This window comes from Pseudopipra pipra, chromosome 4 (genome assembly GCF_036250125.1).
Source record: "Pseudopipra pipra isolate bDixPip1 chromosome 4, bDixPip1.hap1, whole genome shotgun sequence".
In the NCBI taxonomy this organism is placed as follows: Eukaryota; Metazoa; Chordata; class Aves; order Passeriformes; family Pipridae; genus Pseudopipra; species Pseudopipra pipra.
The window spans coordinates 67785103-67804482 of record NC_087552.1 but is presented as its reverse complement, the minus strand read 5'-3'; the positions used below and the strand labels follow the sequence as shown (position 1 = coordinate 67804482).

The following is a 19380-nucleotide window of genomic DNA, read 5'->3' as shown; positions in this document are numbered from 1 at the left end:
CTTACTGCTAGAACTGGAACAGAAAAAAGTTTCAGAAGGGTATGGGGAGGGGTTTGTGTCACAAGTTCCCAACATGGAAAAAAAAACAACTGAAAGATAGAGAGTTTGGGGGTTTAGAACTGGTTATTTATGTAGTTTCTATTCAGACATAAAGAGAGTATTTCACTCTATTCTAGTTTGGGAATTTTTTTTTTGTTTTTCTAAATCTAAGAGCACGTGTGTGTGTATAAGCACTTAACTTGATTAGTAATATTCAATACAGAGGGAGGTTGGCTCTTCCACATGTACATCCAATGCTCACTTAATGTGTTTGAAATTAAAGTAAGCCTTCCTGATGGTCTCTCAGCAGTTATTTGAAAAGATAAAGGCAAACCACAGCTTACTTGCCAATATTTCTAATTAAAACCAAACCCATAACTGGAACATGAATTTTTTTTCACTGTGAGAGAACAAAAGTTATGATCTGAAGTTTTTTATTACGCATGAAATGCAATTATTGTTTGTTAGCAAACATGACAGCACTTTGTTCTGATGAACTATTTCTTATTCCTTCCATTACCCCTCTGTTTTCACATATAATAAGAATGCTTAAACAGAATACTAACTGTAGTTTGGCTTTTTTGGTGCTATTTGTAATCCTGGTGCTTATCTGAAGAAAGATAATGATCAGTTTGAATTTATTTATTTTTTTTTTCTTTTAAGGCTCCTGCTAAGAGAGATCCAACTCAAAGTACCACCAAAGAAGAAAAAGTGCATCTGTTGAAGTATAATGTAGGAGATCTAGTGTGGTCAAAAGTGTCTGGTTTCCCATGGTGGCCATGTATGGTTACTGCTGATCCTGTTCTCCATTCCTACACTAAACTAAAAGGTATGTCAGTGATGCTAAAAAAAATCAGATTTCCTCAGGTATACATAATCATCATTTTGGAAAAATTCTGTTCTTCATCTGTTCAGATGATCAGTAACTAAATCAGCTCCTTGTTATCAGCAGGAATGTTTAAATCATGTAAACACCATTCTTGAGCATATAGCAGAGGGAATTTTTTCCCCACTGTGTCTTTTAACTCTGAACATTTTCTGAAAGGTATCAAAGTTGTGATCTGTGAAACTGTGGAGTCTTGTTAAAAAAATTCTTTGATGCTGCTTTCCATTGTTTTTAGAGAGATGCTTGGATAAGTGATATGGACTAAAAATTTTATTGAAATGTAATGGGAATTAAATACTCTTGATGATTGTACTTTATTAAAAGCAATCCAGAATTCAGGCAGCTAAATTTTCTGTGATTCATAGAGTCAATACTGTTATCTGCAGACAATATTAGTTAATTTTAAATGCAGGAACTACCAAGTGTTAATGAAATTTTTAAGTAGGACTCTGTACAACAATTTCATAATCTCATTTCTACCTTTGTTCTCTGTTCTGATACCTGAAACATCTGAAGCTTAAGAGCAGTGAATATTTAGACTACGCATTAAGAAAGACTTGGAAGGGCTAAAGTGAGTGAAGCATTGGGGTGGATTGCCTGGAGAAATGGTGTGATCTCATTCATAGGAGGTTTTTAAGAGCAAATTGAATGAATATATTTTTAGGATTATAGCTAGATCCAACATTGGTAGTAAACTAAATGGCTTCTTGAGAACCTTTCAAGCATTCATAATACAGTTGCTAGAATGGTTATTATAGACTCCTCAGACAAATTTTCCTTGTAAAAATCTTTCAGAGTTTGGATCAGGCAGTCCCTGGGATTTTTATTCATTGGATTATTAGGTCTATTATGACATAAAGAGCTGGATTTTGAGAGTAATAAAGCTGTTTATTTGTTCCTAACTGAATTACTCTGTCCCTTGAAAGGTGCAAAATTTATGTTTTGTTGCCAAGAATCTCTGTGGTAGCTCTTTATAGAAGTAGATCCAGCAAAAAACAGTCCCTTGTATCTGAATGCAACCCGTGGAGTACTACCAGAAAAAAGGGCCCATGTACTTTAAGATGTTAAGTTCCATCTCTTTGAAGTAACATGGGTGATGGTTATTTCTCATATTTGCTCTGGAGTTGGCTTGGGCCTGCCTTTTCCTTTGGGAATTTGAAGTGGGTCTGGGCAGCCACCATAACTGGTAAATGCACACTGATGTGTGTATTTCCATCAGTAGATGTTTCCAGTCTTACCTTCCACCTACTGTTTAATATTGAGGCACTTGCAAAAGTCTCCTTTTCCAAACAGAAGAGTTCTTTAATCTGGGAGTTGTAGAAATACTGAGCTAGGTCTCTGTATTTCTCATTTCTAGGTGAAGGATCGAGTGTTTATAAGCAGTCTGAATTTCTGGATGCTAATGCTTTATTTCATCCTTCCAGCTGGTTAGGCTTAAGAAAAATTAGCAGCTTTCAACTTGCAGAAAATACACTTTGTGTAAGAAAGCCCGTACTGAGTCAGACTAAAGCTCCATCTCACTCAGTGTCCTGTCTCTGGCTGTGGTCAACCACAGACACTCGGATACAGAAAAGACCAGTAGAAGTGGTGGGTTCCCAGAACACTCTTCCAAACCTTCAACAACTTATTTCAGGATTATGTGAGCCAAAATTTGTTTTGCTGTATAACAGCCATTAACGAATTTCATTATTTTATCCAAGAGCATTGATATAAATTCAACTCACAAAAGATATCTGAAGATTTACAACTAGGTTCTGCGACTCCAGTGGTAGGCGCTGTTATTTGATCTCCTTAATTAGGCAATTACAGATGTCCAGCACTACGAGGCAGATCTTTACAGGTGGTTGTAAATTTATTCTATGGCATCTATGTCTGCAGCCAGGGCATCCTGGTAAAATGCAAACATTACCCCTTATTTCATCATAATATAAGTCATTGAAGCTTTGTAGTTCCTATTCAAACAGCATTTTCTTAATGAGGACAGAGTAATTAATGTGCAAGAGAATTATTGTGCGCTTCTGACTGTGCATTACTGGAATATGTATTATACTAGTGGATTGGATGTGTGGTGTATACAATCCCAAGACTTTCCCTATGCCATTCCTCTAGATTCTTATATCTGATCTCAAGTGAGTCATTATTGTTCTTGTAGTTCTCATATATGTTTTTATATATATCTGTATATTTGTAATTGTTGTAAAACATTACATTTTGCTCATATAATTAGTTAGGTTGATTTCATATTACCTTTCCAGATGCCACATCTTACAATCAAGCCCCTTTTAAAATTACTGTTGGCTTGAGTCGTCATGGAAAGCAAGTTCTTTCTAAGTCTAGAAACATCCCAGTTACAGTGCATGAAGTGATCCACTAGATGTATTTTCTGATTAAGCCAGAAGACATGCAGTGTGTGAATAACCTGGTAGAATCTAGACCTAGTTTGAAGACCCCTGTAATAGAATTGTGACTGCTATTTGCTCCTTCTGTGTAGCCATCCCTACCCAAGTTCCTCTGCTGCCCAGACTCTGTTAGATAATCTAGGGAGGGTAACTGATACAGCAGGATTGAATTTGCAAACACAAAAATGTAGGTCATCACAGCTAAAACCTTTTCCATTTTCAAATGAGTCCCTAATTTGAACACTGAGACAGCCAATTTGCAAGTTCTAATGAAGGAGGTGCTAGAGGACATCTTAAGTCTAATCTCTTACTTCTGCATTTTAGAAATTCCTTGTTAACTGTGAACTCTTTGATGAATTTTGAAGGTGTTGTCTTCCCCATTCTCTGTAGAACAGCTGAGACCTTTAGAAAGGGAAGGTTACATGCCTATATTATTCCACAGTGAGACAATATTTCTTTTTTTTTTTAAGGAAAAAAGGGAATATTTTTATTTTTAGAAGAATAAATAATTTCTTGCCTAGGTTTCAGAATTGTTCTCTTATCTTTGAACTCTCCCTACCACCACCCCAATCGATTTTGTTTATTGCTTTGATCCCTGAAAAATATTGGCTAACATGAAGTTGTGATTGCAAGGGTTAAAACTAGCTGAAGTATGTGTTTCTGTTTAAGAATATTAAAAGATAAAGTTTAGGTGACTCAGAGATGAGGCTGAGTATACAGCCTATCCAAGCTTTGAAACTTTCTCAATGTTCATTGAGAAATGAGTGCTCAGTGCATTTTCAGAAACATCCAGACCTAGATGTAAGTTAATATACATGGAAAATGGTGACAGGTGATTGTAACCTTGAGTTAATTTAGCCAAGCATATTGTTGATGGAAATTAAACTGTTGGGCTTTTGTGTCAGACTTCATAGATTATATCTCAGAGACTTTCAGGCTGGTTAAGTGGGTTTTTGAAAGGTTATCCCGTTGTAGTGTGCTTTCGTCATGGTAACTGTAGCAGCTTTCAAACAGACTTCCAGTCCAAAAGTGAAGAGAACAACTAAAGTTGTATCTTAAATACATTTGGTTTTAATTTTCAGGACAGAAAAAGAGTTTTCGTCAATATCACGTTCAGTTTTTTGGAGATGTCCCAGAGCGAGCTTGGATATTTGAGAAGAGCCTTGTGCCTTTCAAAGAAAAAGACCAATTTGAACAATTATGCCAGGAAAGTGCAAGACAAGCCCTCACTAAAGCAGAGAAAATAAAGGTAAGAGGTTACCAAGTCAGACAAGATTTGCAGCCTTTTCTTTTGCTGTTACAGGTATGTACAGATATAAATAGATACTCTAGAAAGCTTAAAGACAGCTTGTTTTGCAGAGACCTGTAGTCTTACATTTCATTTACAGATGCAAAGGACGGGATGATTTGCCACTGTTTGTTACTCAGTAAAAATCAGTACTCTTCTGCTTTGTCACCGATTCACGCGTGGTACCAGTACCGTCAAATACAACTCCATTTGAACCTCCTGAATTGTAGATCTGCATTACCCTTAGTCTCTTGGAATTGTTTTAGATTAATGTTGGCATTTTGAAATGAAAAGTGGACAAGTTTCTCACTCTCTCAGTTTCTCTTGCAGATGTTAAAGCCTGTGTCGGGGAAGCTGCGGCCACAGTGGGAGATGGGTGTGAAGCAAGCGAGTGAAGCAGCTGGCATGACAGTGGAAGAACGGAAGGCCAAGTACACCTTCATCTATGTTAGGGACAGACCTCATCTTAATCCTCGAGTGGCAAAGGAAGTTGGCATTACTGTGGAACCGCCAGAGGAGATGGATGAGTCATCTTACTCAAATGAAGAAACCACTCCAAACCTGAGGTCGATGAAGGAGTCTGGCATTCCTAACAAGAGGAGGAGAAGGACATCAAAACTGTCTGCCACTGATGATACACAAGAAAGCAGTCAGTTGGAGGATAAGAATACTACTCCTCAGAAGTCATCTGAACAGGCAGAATCCAAAAGAGGGATAGGCTCCCCTCTCAATAGAAAGAAAACTCCGGCGTCTACTCCGCGAAGCAGAAAGGGCGATGCAGTATCTCAGTTTTTGGTCTTTTGTCAGAAGCACAGAGATGAGGTTAGTCTCTTCTGGCTGTTACTGTTGTTGATTGCCTCTTCTCATTTCTGTACTTGAAGTAACTTTTTTGCTTTAGTAAGCAAAAAATAGTTATTACTGCAGAATCCATAATACTGTGGGCTTGACAAGGTATGCCTGCATCAAATCTTAGTCTAGACAGAAATAGAGAAGGAGGGGAATGTAGATGAGCAGTATGAACAAGATGGTGATAATGCTGTTGTACTTTAAGCCAAAGTTGTGTTAGTATCTTCCCACATAATCTAATAGTCCTTTGTATTATCCATATTTTTTATTTAATGTATGTAAAACATAATAGATATGCATACGTGCACGCTCAAGCAAATATAACAAAGATTATGCTATTTATGGCAATCTACTTGTAGATAGCTTGTACATTCTTTCTGAAGACATGAGTTAATTCCTTTGGTGTGTTCATTTACCTTTGAACACCTCAAAACCTCATTTACCTACCTGGGACTTTTTGTTGAGCTTCAAAAGAAGCATTTTACCAAAGCTTGTGAAGACCACTGCAAATGTGCAACCTGTTGGGACAGAAACTAGGTCCTCTTGAGATGCTTATACTCTAAACCTTTTTTGGGAAGACTGTTAAAAGTATAAAAGCAGTACTGCTGTTTTAGCTCATTACTTTAAAATCATGACCATCATTTTTCTTCCTTGTGACCTTCTGCTCCATTTGCAGTACTATTCCATGCACTGAAGCTAGAGGGATTCCTTGTGTTTTCTTGTACTGTTACATATTTCAGGATCAGAAAGTTAGTGGTGACTTTGTCATGCTGTATAGCTACTGAATGGTTGACTTTGTCATAGGATATTTATGTTAGAAAATATTAATAGATACCAACTTCATAAAGAAATACTGAAAAGCAGATTCTGTTGTATGGAAGTCAATTAGTTGTGGTTCAACTTGAGATCTTTTTAGATCATTGAAACTTAAGCTAATATTGAGAATGAAAATGAGCATAGCATTACATAAACCTTTTAGTGGCTTTGGTTAAATTGAGAAAAGCATTGGCAATTTAGTTTTCTGGCTCTGCAGAGGAAACGTTGTTTTAGCCAGACTGTTAAATACAGATTTGGACATATTAATCATGAAAAGCTGTATGGATAAATCATCTGTCTCATGCTGGAGACACATGAGTTCTATTTCCAGTTCTTCTGTGAGTGACGTTGCCAGACGGAATTTCCTTGGCCTTTAACGTGTGTAGCAGGAAGTCTTGTTCAATATTGAGGGACACGAAATTCCTTCTCTGGAAGAAATGAGGTTGTGAGGACCTGTTTTATGGAGCCTTAACCAAGCATGCTGAGCCTCCAATGTTATACTTCTATTTTCTGTGCCAGTTATCAAGCTTCATTCCCTGCTGTGGTTATACCATAATTCTCAAATTATTAGATGGAAAATGTGAAGACTATTATGGTATCTGAAATTGAGGTAATGCTTTGTCTTCAGGGTCATTTTGGGAAACTGAAAGGCTTGCGTAAACTTGGAATTCACACTGATGATGGTGACTAACATTGCACAAAGTTTAAAGCAGAAGGAAGTAAGTTTCAAAGTATTACATATCTTTAGAGAGAGGACATTCTACCATTACTGGCTAGAATACTTTTTAATGAGATCAGTGATGAAATCCCAAATCTGCCTGATTGTGTTATCTGTTCTAACAGGTACAGAAACACTTCCGTGGGTAGAACAGAACTAGGTTACAAAAGCTGCAGACACCCCTCACTGATGATCAGGGCAGGAGGACCTGTGTTTCCTTTCTACTGAGTCAAAGTTAACTGGCAAAGTGAGGAAATACCAATTTAGATACTCATGCTTTTTGCCTGTCATGTCGCTTTTAAAATGGCAGTTTTATGCCTTTGGTGGAAGGTGGATGTTGTATCTGAACTAGCATTCAGAGTTTCCCTTTCTGTTAGGTTTATCTGGTCCAACTTGCACGTCTTGCTTTCTACCCAAGTGTTGGTTTTATTGTGTTGTAGATGTTGTGATACTTTAGAAAGAGTGATAAACAGCTAAAAAAAACAGACCTGGTTTTGAGCTACTTGTATTAGTGGCATCAGAGAGTGTAGTGTATGGCTGTCTTAGTATTTGCATGTACAAACTTAGAAAAAAGGAAAGCTGTGTATCCAGAAGAGGCTCTCTGGCCCCAGTCTTGGGAAGGGATGGAAGTGAATGAAAGGTATGACTGAAGAATTCTCTTCTGGGGCCTCTAATAATCGTGAGCTCCCTTGAAAGTAGAGCCGTTTCTGCTGTGCCTTGCTCGGAGTCTGGCTTTGTTCTGTAGTAGGGTTCATATATTGGCTTGGTTTTATTATTATTAATTAACTGCTGGAAAATGTTTTTTTTTATGATTTAAGAGGCACACTTCCCTGAGAGAGGTGCTGAAAGCTTGGAGCACTTTTGTGGTTGCAGTGACGCATTAAGTGTTTTGTGCTGTTACCAAAGGAGTGAAGATGTATTTCTACTATTGGCTCTCTTGTGCACTTTGTCTGTGAAGTACAACCACAGTAGTCATTAGAGAGGAGTGCCTGACTGGAGATAAAGAGGCAGACAGCTATACTGTTTACATTGGGCCTTGAGTCTGTTTTGAGGAAAATTAAGAAATAATTTCGCTTGCAGGGGTCACAGTTGAAGATTTCTGCACGTGTAGGGCAGTGTTGGATATCAAGACAAATAAGAGCGAAGGTGATACCGTTTACTTGGATGAGCTAGGATGTGCCTGGTCTGATTACCACATCCACACCTTTGGTGATGTTGATTCCCAGAACCAGGAAAAGATATTCCTTGTGTTGTGGAGCATAGTTAGAATAAGTACCTGGGAGAAGTGCATGATTTTTGTGTACATCAAGGTACCCAGTACATAATTTCTGGTATGTATGCTGGGATTGAGCATTACAGTGTGGAGACTTGGGAGAAGACTGCTGGGCATTTTCCTTGGAGGCTGTATTTGCAAGGATCCCTTCACTGTTAAGAACCATGACTGTCTTTTCCTTGTCATTTCACAGCACTCCTAGTCAGTTGAAAGTTATTTTTATTCATATTTTGGTGAGACTGGGGATGATGTTAAAACTTATCTCATTTGTTTGAACTAATCTAGTTATTTCTTAGAGAGCTAAATAGCTCTGTGCCCTAATTGAGCACAATTAGCTGTACACTTGGCAGCAATGGTCAAAAGTGATGCTAATTTCATTTCCTAAAGTAAGATTTTGTGGGAGGGGGTATCTTGTGGGTCTGTCTATGTCCCCCCCTTCAAGAATTTTTTTGACGTTGTTGGATTGTAATCAAACTTTGAGTAGAGGCCTTCAAAGATCGTTGTATTCTTCAAGCCTTATACAGATGAGTTATGCCAGATAGAAGCAAGAAAATTCTTAGTACTCTACCAGGAGAAAAATTACAGCATAGATTTCTATACTAGACACTGAATAATCCCAGTGGAAGGACGGTACTGCAGCTATTCTAACCCCTGGAGAAGCATCACTCACACTGGTATCCTGTTTGATAACAGGAAGTGCAGTTTTAAGGCATTAGGTTCTAAGAAATTAGGTTTAATAATTTCCACTTATCAGAAAAACTGTATTTCTGTTCTGTTGAACAGTGTTACTGTTTGAACACTTGGCTTTCTTGTCCTAGTTTTTATTTTGCTCTATGTTTTCGGGATATTGGTTGCATCACTCCAGTAACAGGATTTTGCAGAGCGCTGGGTAATAAGATGAGAAGGGTTGCTTTTAAAAGTACTGTTTCATTTCTGTACAATTGTAGAGCTTTCTGACTGTTATGATTAATCAAATCTGGTTTTCCTTAAGTAGAAGTAGAGGAATACTGAAGCAGTTTGGGAGGATTTTTTTCTGGGGTTTAATACTGGATTTTCTGTTTGTGTTGAATAAACCTCTAGAAACTCTCTTAAATTCCATGTTGATGGATATTATGTGTCCTGCTCATAGTGTTAAGAAAAGATGCACAGCTTTTGAGTTTCCAATGTTCACATACATAATATAAAATGATGACTTAATACAGGAATATGTTGCATCAGATGGTAGCTTGTTTAAATTTCTCTACTGAGATAGGTGTACTGAGTTTTGTGTTTAATGAGTTCTTCTATGAAGATGGATGGATTTCTATACTCCAATATTGCTGGTCTGTCGTTTGTGGTATAGATTTAAACTTCATTGAGAAATCATACACATCTTTTTGAATGACAACAAGATTTACACTTACTCTGGTTTTTTGAATGTTAAAATGCAAATAGATACTTCCAAAATTAGTCTTAATATTTCTTAATACTCTCATGGATTAGTTTTTTAGAGACACAGAGAGAGAAGTGCTTATTAAAAGAAAAGCTGGATACAGAAGGTTTTATTCTAGTTCTGTCTAGAAAAGTTAGATAACTTGGTTGTATCCAGTTTTCCAAAGTGATGGAAGTATGTTCACCATTCTTTTCAATGGTCAACTTTTTTTAATTCAACCCTATTTCTGCATGTATAGGTGGTTGCTGAACATCCAGATGCTTCAAGTGAGGAGATTGAAGAATTGCTCGAATCGCAGTGGAACATGCTTAGTGAAAAACAGAAAGCTCGCTATAACACAAAGTTTGCCATAGTGACCTCCCCCAAATCTGAAGAAGACTCTGGTAAACGTAAAACTGTGCTAGTGTACTCTAACTAAATTTGATATACATAGTGGCGTTAAACTAAGCACATATTTGAGACCCTGTAGGGAAAACAGCTTTCCCTGTTTTCCAGTTTTAATTCTTGGTGTTTGTGCCAATAGCAAAGGAATGCCAATGGTTACAATAAACGCAACCCACGAAGTCTACATTTCTTGCTCATTGTTCTGAAAAGTTGTTATATGTAAACCTTCTGCTGTTTAGACATTGCTGGTTTCTCATTCTTCTTCTGCCCATAAGCAGCTGCCATTGCATCCACTGCCTGTTACAAGTGGATGGTGGGAAGGGAAGATGAAGTGTTACTACTAGTAAAATTTGAGGTGTTGTTTCTATAGAACAGATAGAAATGGTTTAAAAAATTTAATCAGTGCTACACCTTTTCTTGATACATACCTAAAGTGTATTACTTCACATCATCATCAACTCAGGAAGAAGTATTCTGAACTTTATTCTGAAACCTTCATCCATTTGGCATTTTATTGTGCTACTCAAAGTTTTTAGGACTTTGTACAAGATTGCAATTACTTTATTTTTTTCCTGTTTTTATTTTTTTGTTGCTGTTTTCTGGTGTTTGGTTTTGAGAAACAGTCTCGATTATTTTGCAAAATATTTGAGGGGGTTTGGAGTCATTTGAGAAAGGAGGAAGATAGTTTGGCGTTTGCATGAACTTTATCAAATTAAACTAGCTATAATTTTTCAAATTTAAATAGCATTACAGCACTCTAAGAAGACTTACTATGGAAGTATTAGAAGCCAACAGGTGCTGCTTTGGGCAATGACAAGAATGAGAGGGAGTGTTTGAAAGTTTGTGAGACTTGGAAAAACTTGTATAAAAATGGCAGTCAGTTTTGTTAACTATATGTGTGTGTGTGAAATAACATCATTTTGTGGAAAATTGAAAAGTTTTTAACTTTAAATTTTAAGTGTTAAACATTTGGATATCAGTTTAAAAAAAAAACACATTCTGTATCTCTCAAGGTTCATCATTGAAGAATATTGGAGAGGCCAAACGTAAAGTGTTTCAAGACTCACCTAAAAGGAGATCAAGATCCAGAAGTAATTGAAATTTGTGTTGTGTGCAAATAGCTCATCATTATAAGTAGCTATTGAGTGTATTTTTTTATGTAATCGCCCACGTATCATAATCTCTTTATTTTATCTCAGATGTTGTCTTCCTTGACATTAGAACTTTAATGGATCCCAAATTAAATATCTTAACACTGTAGTGCTGAATTTTGTTCACCTTCCTCAGTGTCATATTGCAAGAAATGTAATTGAAATTGTACCTGTACCAGGTGTTTCTAGTACATATATTGTGTACATTTATAGCTATCTACAGATGATAATATGTCAGTTCGATTGTTCCCCTACTCAAATCCTCTTATCTTAAACTTGCAAAAATATTGTGGGATTTCTTTTGCTGGCTTTTTGTAAGTAGCAGGTTCTCCTGGAGCCATTTCAGTCTGCTTTGTGGATTCAGAGTCTGATCGTAGAATATATTCTAGATTGTTTAGATAAGAACATTAATTTGAAAATTATCCATATTTTCAAGTTGTTATATTTTTAATATTTACAGATATTTGTTCCCACTGGAATAGAATGCTTGTAGCTATAGGGCAATTCTAAGTTAACATGTTTGTGCCCCTGAAGCTTGCAATCTTCATACTAATAATATTCTGTAGCTTCATAAAGTAGGGAGTACTGGAGAGTGTAACGATGTTGTCATTTCGTCCTGATGAAACAGAGCACTTCCCAAACCCTTACCTGTGTGTTTGAGGTGCAAACAATAACTGAGCCTGTGGCAGGGGTATGTAGATTACTCACTGACCTTTTGTAATTTAGCAGCTGCTTAAACTGTACAGTGAACAATCATCTAAATATGTGAATGAGTTTGTGGTTTAAAATGACCAGTGTGGTTCTGTTCATAGGATTCTGGTTCATAAAGGGATCTTACAGTCTCCTGTAAAATATAAGTAAGCTTGTTAGAGAGAGTCTGGAATTGCCATACCAGAAAGAGAATCAATCTGTATGGTTGGTGATAACTTGTCTTTTTCAGAGGCCCTTTAACAGATGTCACCAGTATCTTCATCTGTAACAGGTGAAGAACTTAAAGTAGACTTAAGGAGGAGACTTACAAATTAATTTTAGTGATAAAAGTGACAGGAGAGCTAAAAGCTGTGTAGATCAATCACGTGCAGTCTCGTGATATTAAATAAATGTTGGGCAGTAGCATTCAGGTGTTAAACTAGTGCTTATACAGATAGACTCATCTTTCTAAAATAACTTGAGTATGAAGGAGTTGATTTGGATGTGTTTTAGAGTTAGTCCTCAGCACCAGAAGCTAGATCCTAATTGTTAAGAGGTCATCAAACTGTGTTAATGTTTAACCATGTTTTAAAGATAATGACTGAGAGAAAAGTACCTTAAATAACTAGATCAGTTCAAAATAATTTCAAAGTGGGTTTTAGATTATTTTTCATGTAAGTTTCCCCCATCCCCCATCCCAAGGTAATTTACATGGAAATAAAAGAAACCAAAAAAAGAGGACAAAGGAACCTACAGAAGATTTTGAAGTTCAGGAAGCACCTAGGAAAAGACTCAGGATGGATAAACAGAATAATCGGAAGGTAATTATGTTGTTGGTTTGTTTGGGTTGATTTATAGCAGCACCAGTCACATTGCTGTAGTTAAGTTTGTCAGCATTTCCATTTCCAGGATAAAAAAAGTACTGTGTCACACCAAACTGTTGTAAGTATTCAGATACATGTGAGCTTATCACTGTAGGATTTTTTCTTTGGTTTTGAGGATGGAGGTATGACTTAAACTGTGGCAAACATGTCACTCAGAAAATCTGTTTCCCGAAGGAATGTGCAGAGGGAGGCATGACCTCTCCATGTTGTCATGCTTTGTAGTTCTTTTTCTTTCCTCCTGATTTGGAGTTCAGTTTTACAGGAATGTAAAAAAAAAAAATACCTTTAGTCAATACTTATTTTAGACAAAAGTCAGGAGAGGGGAAAGCAAGTAAAACAAAACAGAAAAACTTCATGAACTGGAAGGCTACAGAACATTTTAGGGTGGCATGCTGACCCATTTCTTAAGTTAGGAAACTGCAGGAAATTTATGTTTATGCAGTAAAAGTATTGTATATCACACAAATCACAGGCTTCTTTTCAGGTTAGCTTGCTTGTGAGGATGAGACTTTTCCTTACATAGGTCACTAAAACTGTGTATAAGGACGCAATACTTATCTTCTGGAGACCTAAGCACAGGTTTATTTAGTCATGCATGTAGAGCAGTGAACTTCATGGGTTTTACTTGTGTGGAAAGCTTATCTCACGCGTGTTTTCAGGTATGTTATTGCAGTATCATTCTGTAGTGTGAGTTCCACAGACCTCAGCTCAGAACTTTGATGGTACAGCAGTTAAATGAAACAACTTAATATAAGGAAAGGTAATAGGTTTATTTTTAAATAAACTGTGTAGATCTCATTTGTAGATGTCAGTTTGTTTGGTAGGCTGGTTACTTTAGTAATTCTGTTGATACTGTGGATATTAAGAGAACTTGTTTAAAGTTTATTATAAAAAAACCAAATAGAATTTCAGATAGCCAGGCTTAATGAGCTGATTAGCAAGGGACAGAGATAATTTTAATGTTGTTACCTTTGCAGAAAGAAGGGCCAAAACTGGTTTTTGTACTTCTTGCTCTAGCACATTAGTTGTTGAAATAGTCATCTTATGATGAGCAGGAGCAGTTTTTCAGATCTTTTTAAACTCATCTAATTGATTTGAATACACTATAATGCAGTAGGCCCATGGAATAATGAAGTCTACTTATTGTAATTAATTCCTGCTATGAAGTCCTTGTTTTAAGTGTGCTAAAGGTACTTTACTATCCCACCAGCATTCGTACACTACAATTAGTCTGCGTTATCACAAGTAGAATGGAACGTGGTTGCAGTATAAGTTCGTGCATGGGAGGTTCTGGTGTCTGATGCTGTGACACAGAGGTGAATATCAACAGGAAAATAAGTAAATGAGATGAACGATTCCCTTGAGATACTTCCCACTAGTAACACTGACCTAGTAACATGCACTTAAAAAGTGTTGTCCTCTACCTGATCTGTTTATCAGACTAGGAAGGTCTGGTACAAGGAATCTGATACGTGTAAATATTAGGCAATTTGGAAACTCTAACTGGATATAGCAGGGTTTGTGCTCCACAGAAAGGTAGATATGGTAGAATGGTTGCTTTGCAGTTTCTTTTAGGAATTATCTCTTAGCCTTTCTCCTGCCTTCACGAGCCCAAGGTACTTCCAGCTGTATGTGCTGCTGCTTAGTAAAACATCTCGTGAATGACAGTGAAAGTGTCTATGTAATGATTCGAAAACCAAACACTAACCATACGCCTTCCTTCTGCTATTCCCAGTTTACCTGCAGGCTTTAGTTGCAATAATTTTGGATAGGAGTTTTAAAGCCTTTATTTCATGATGTTTTACTTGTTTTGTGTTATACTCTGCTTTTGTCCTTAATCCTTATTTACAAAATCTGAATGTCTTCACACGTAGTGACCAAGTCATAACTACCCATAGGGCAGTTTTGAAAAACTAATTTGTTCATTGTTGCTTTGATGATGTATATAAAATGCACATTAACAGAATGGGGGTTCTGTAAAGCGTGCTTTAAATTTAAATGACTTTTCACAGAGTTAGGATTGGAAAGGACCTCTGGAGATCATCCATTCCAACCCCTCGCCAAGGCAGGGTCACCTAGAGCAGGTGACACAGGGAACAGTTCCAGGTGGCTTTGGAATGTCTCCAGAGAGGGAGACTCCACGACCTCCCTGGGCAGCCTGTTCCAGTACTCTGCCACCCTCAAAGTAAAGAAAATCTTCCTCATGTTGAGGTGAAACTTCCTGTGTATTAGTTTATTGGCCACTGCTTCTCATCCTATCCCTGGGCACCACTGAAAAGAGTCTGGCACCATCCTCTTGACACCCTCTTTTCTTTCATTTTTGCACAGAAGTGTAACAGTAATCTTAGAAAACTGATATTGGGAGCCTTCGGTGGCATTAGTGGTAGGACAGCTTAGTCTGTCAGAAGTCAGTAAAAGCACAGTGCAGCACATCTGTAGTTCAGTAGCTATTCATGTTTATTTTTACAAAGGAAACCAGTTCTCTGGCCTTAGAGGTGTTCACCTGCACATCTTTTGTATAACTCATTGTCAGATGAAGACTGAAAAAGTGTGTAAAGCCTTCTGTTTATTAGAATTGTTCTTCTTGATCAGGTGAGCATTTGTAAGGATTAAGCACTCTTGGTTGCAGTTTTAGTAACTTGAATGAATTCGTAACATACAAAAAATGAAAAAAAATAGTGGCATGTGTAAGGAACAGTGTCTTAATTTTGACAAAGAATTGACAAAAACTTTCCCAGTTCTCAGCCTAAACTTTTAATAATGAATTCTCAATCCAGAGCAAATTTAGGTGGTGTTTATTCTCCCTTGAAAATAGGGTATTATTTTGGAAATGCTGAAACAATCTTAACCATAGTAATTTAAAAAATGGCACTGCTATAAGTTGTGGAGTTGAAAGCAAGCCTTTCTGGGACTTCAAGTTCTGCACAGGGTTTATTCTCAAATTTCTATACTAATTCTGCAGTTTACCTTTAATAATTGAAGGTTTTACTTTGACTAGTTTAGACAAAGAATAGTAAGGATAACTTTACAAGGTTTGTGTTCATTTAGAGCTCCCCTCTTTGATATGCTGAATTTGGGATGGATAAGTGGGATGTTGGAATACTATGTTCTTTAATTTTTCTCAGTTGTTTATGGGTTTGTACCCTGTGCTGTAAATGAGTTTTAAAATTCACTTAAATGGGGCTAGCTTAACTACATTACCATTCATATATTTGTGAAGACACTTTCTCTTTAATAATATAAATCCAGAACTAATTGCCAGTTTTATCCAACCACTCATAAATTAGGAGTTTTTTTATTTTTTCATATTTTTTTTTGTGACAGAGGGAGACAAGCAATGACAAAACAGCAAAAACAAACTCTTCTAAGGTCACAGAAACCTCCTCTTCACAAAAGAACCAGTCAGGTAATGTGGTCAGAATAAATTTTAATGTAACTTTTTCAATTCAGTAATTTTAAAATGACCAGGTTGTCTGAGGCAGCCGCTAAATTTTGCTGATGCAGTCACCAGTTGCAGGCAGTGTGCCACACCTGGGGGGAGCATGTCCTCTTCCTTCACTACCATTTTGCAACGTTATCCTTGACTGAAGTTGTGCGTTGCTGATTGAGAGCAGCAGTTCACAAGTTCACCATTTGATGGCACCAAATTATAAGCTGGTGCCTCGTGCTCTTGGCAGCAGGGATACAAATCCTACTGCTCCAGTTTGTCATTGTCCATTGGCCCAGTGAAACAAATGCAGTGACCATCAATGTCATCGGTTACTGTGGGATTTTAGTCCTTTTAAGTGATGCTTGATGGGAGGCAGTGTGGAGCATGAGAGGGGATTCTAATTCTTGGACCAAAACTCAAAAGTCAGACTTGTTAATGATGCTCAAGTTCAAGGTAACTTCTGTCAGAGCATGTCTCTTTAGGTATCACAGCGATATGCCAAAGACAACTGAGCTTCAGCAAGTTCTGCACGATGTAGAAGTGGTGACGTGCCATAGTTAATGTCTGGTTCTTGGCTCCTGTGTATAACCTTTCTCTTAATAAAGTATTAGTGGTACTCAGATTGTGATGAGATCACGTAGGCCTTCTAATATAACTGTTACCTCTGCTTTAAAGAGGTCATAAATCACAAGATATTTTGATTTGAATAGAAATGAGCCAGAAAAAAAATTGAGAAAACAAACATTTCTTAGCCATTTGTATGAGATATTTGATCAATGGAAGCCTCTTTATTTTTAAAATCAAGCCGAAACACATGGTTTCAGAAACTTACTTCATGTTTGCTCAGCCCTACTTGCGTGCCCAGAAGACCTACCTAAATAATTCCTTCCTTTATCTGAAGGAATATTTTTAAGTGGCTTCAGGGAGATAACATTTTAAAGTTCCAAACTTCACTTTGTAAACCAAAATTATTTTACAGCAACGAAAAATCTGTCTGATGCATGTAAACCTCTGAAGAAGCGAAATCGGGCTTCAGCAGCAGAATCTTCAACTCTTGCTTTTAGCAAGAGTTCATCTCCTTCAGCTTCCTTAACTGAGAATGAGGTAAAAAAAAAGTGGTGTTTGCACACAGCCATTTAATTACAGAAATTATCAGGTGTGAATCTTGTTTAAGAAAAAACAAAACAAAACAAAAAAAACCAAAACACAAAAATCAAAGGCGAATTCTCTAACGTTGGTGCTCTAGACAACTTACAGTTTTGGCCTCAGTGAAACCTGTTAATGTGTGCATTGCAAATTCATTTATTGTAACACAGACGTCTGATTTGGGGACGTCGAGGTATTATTGTGGTTTTTATTGTATTTACCAACAACGTTTTAGAATTGTAACCTGCTATTAGAGGCAAAGTACAATGCCAGTGTGTTCTGTATTTTCTTCTACAGACTTTTATGTAAGTGTACTACATTAGTTACATTATGTAACTCAATATTGTCATGTTGCCATAGCTTTTATATTGAAGCAAATTTCCTAATCCTCTGTTTGATCTAGAACTGGACAGTCTCCTGAGCAGAGCCCCTTTGAGCTCAAATTAGTTTTCAGGCTGTTTAAGTGCTATTTCTCTGTGATGCAAATAGCTCCATCCCCAGTAGAGTTAAACAGGCAGTGGAGGATGTATCTTTTTGATACTTGCGAATCCCAGTCTTAGCTCTGCATATTTGGAACTGTAATTCTTCCCAATTGACATACAAGAAATGAAATGTATGTACCAGAAGTGTATTCATACAATCCATTGAACCATTCCCCAAGTCATCTACACTGTTAAACCCAATCAGCCAAAGAGTGGCAGCATGAGGGTGAAGCGTGCATGCTGTTTTGCAGGTGGGTTCAGAGACGTAGTTGGTAGGATTTAGTAAAATATCCATAGACAAACAGCTTCACCCAGTTTGTGTTACAAAAGCTGTAGAGAAAATACTTGCCTGCTAACAAGGGAGTAGGGCTTCCAGCTCTCCTACAGACTCTCATATGCCCTAACAAATGCATGAGGTGCTTAGACACTGTGATGAATGCAGTTAAAATACCTAGACATAATTTTCAGTAAACAGTTTATGGGGCAAAAAGATTGCATGTTAATGGCTGTATATCTTAACTGTAACTGGAAAAACGTTTTAACTAAAAAAAAAAATCAAACAATAAATTCTCCCTCCTGTACCCCAATAAGACAAGCAAAGGAAGTCCCACAGGAAATAATGTCCATAGCAGCAGCCAAGTAAAGTAATACTGTGTTCTCTCAATTAAGAGACTCCCATCTTTTGGCTTACTAGTTTCTTCTGGTTTGGCTTTACTGATGGGAGAATTAGTAAAAATATGTCAAAGCTGTTTCTGTTTGGGACCATCTATTCAGGCAGACCAGTTTAAGGGGTTTTTTTACTGTCTTTTTTTTGGCTCTAAATATGCATCTCTAAATATTGTGTACTCAGGAGAAAGATTATTCTGTTTTTAGATATTGTGATTACAAAATTAGCTACCCAGAAGCCTTTCTTAACAAAAGGCTCATTTTTGCAGGATTTGGTGTTGTAACTTAATGGTTCATATGTGAGAAAGCATATGGTTATATAGGCTGAGATAGAAATTTTAAGAGTTAGCTTCAATTTACTCAGCTACTGCTAAGCAGTAAAAGATGTGAGAAAAATGTACATCATACGCTGCTCACAGAACACAGATACACAAACTAGAAAGTGAGTGAATTGTTTTCAAGGGTTTGAAAGGTTTAAAGTACAAAGAAGTCCCAAACAGCATAACAGAAAATACACCTTGTCAAATAACAGAGATTTTTTTGGGGGACTGGGTGCAGGGGGAAGTAGATTAGTAGGCTAGATCCTTGGATTGGTTTAAAGCTACACTGACCTGAACTTGGACCGTCTAAGGACTGGGCCTAGTTTGTTTCCTGTATTAGATATATTTTGCCTTTAAATAAAGCAAGAATGTCAGGCATGTGTTTCTGAACTTTATATTGGTCTGTTCTACAAAACAAGGAAAGACAAAAATTTTGGATTGTGTGGGTAGCTCTAAAAACTTTTTCCCCCTTTGTATTATTTAGCACTTGTCTAAATGGCAAAATATGTGTGGCCTGAGAGCATTTATCT

General features: G+C 37.1%; 1 protein-coding gene across 5 annotated transcripts in view; it reads left to right on the top strand.

Annotated features, from left to right (window-relative positions):
* The window catches only part of NSD2 (nuclear receptor binding SET domain protein 2), a 76041-nt gene that overhangs the window by 29544 nt on the left and 27117 nt on the right, over positions 1 to 19380 (top strand). For 3 of the 5 annotated variants that reach the window (XM_064653425.1, XM_064653426.1, XM_064653427.1), the window contains exons 3-10: positions 703 to 868; positions 4407 to 4573; positions 4943 to 5434; positions 9936 to 10080; positions 11095 to 11172; positions 12625 to 12743; positions 16131 to 16212; positions 17216 to 17340. In XM_064653425.1, coding sequence (XP_064509495.1) covers positions 703 to 868; positions 4407 to 4573; positions 4943 to 5434; positions 9936 to 10080; positions 11095 to 11172; positions 12625 to 12743; positions 16131 to 16212; positions 17216 to 17340 — 1374 coding nt within the window. The remainder of the gene's footprint in view (positions 1 to 702; positions 869 to 4406; positions 4574 to 4942; positions 5435 to 9935; positions 10081 to 11094; positions 11173 to 12624; positions 12744 to 16130; positions 16213 to 17215; positions 17341 to 19380) is intronic. The other 2 variants (XM_064653429.1, XM_064653428.1) reach the window with 2 other exon arrangements.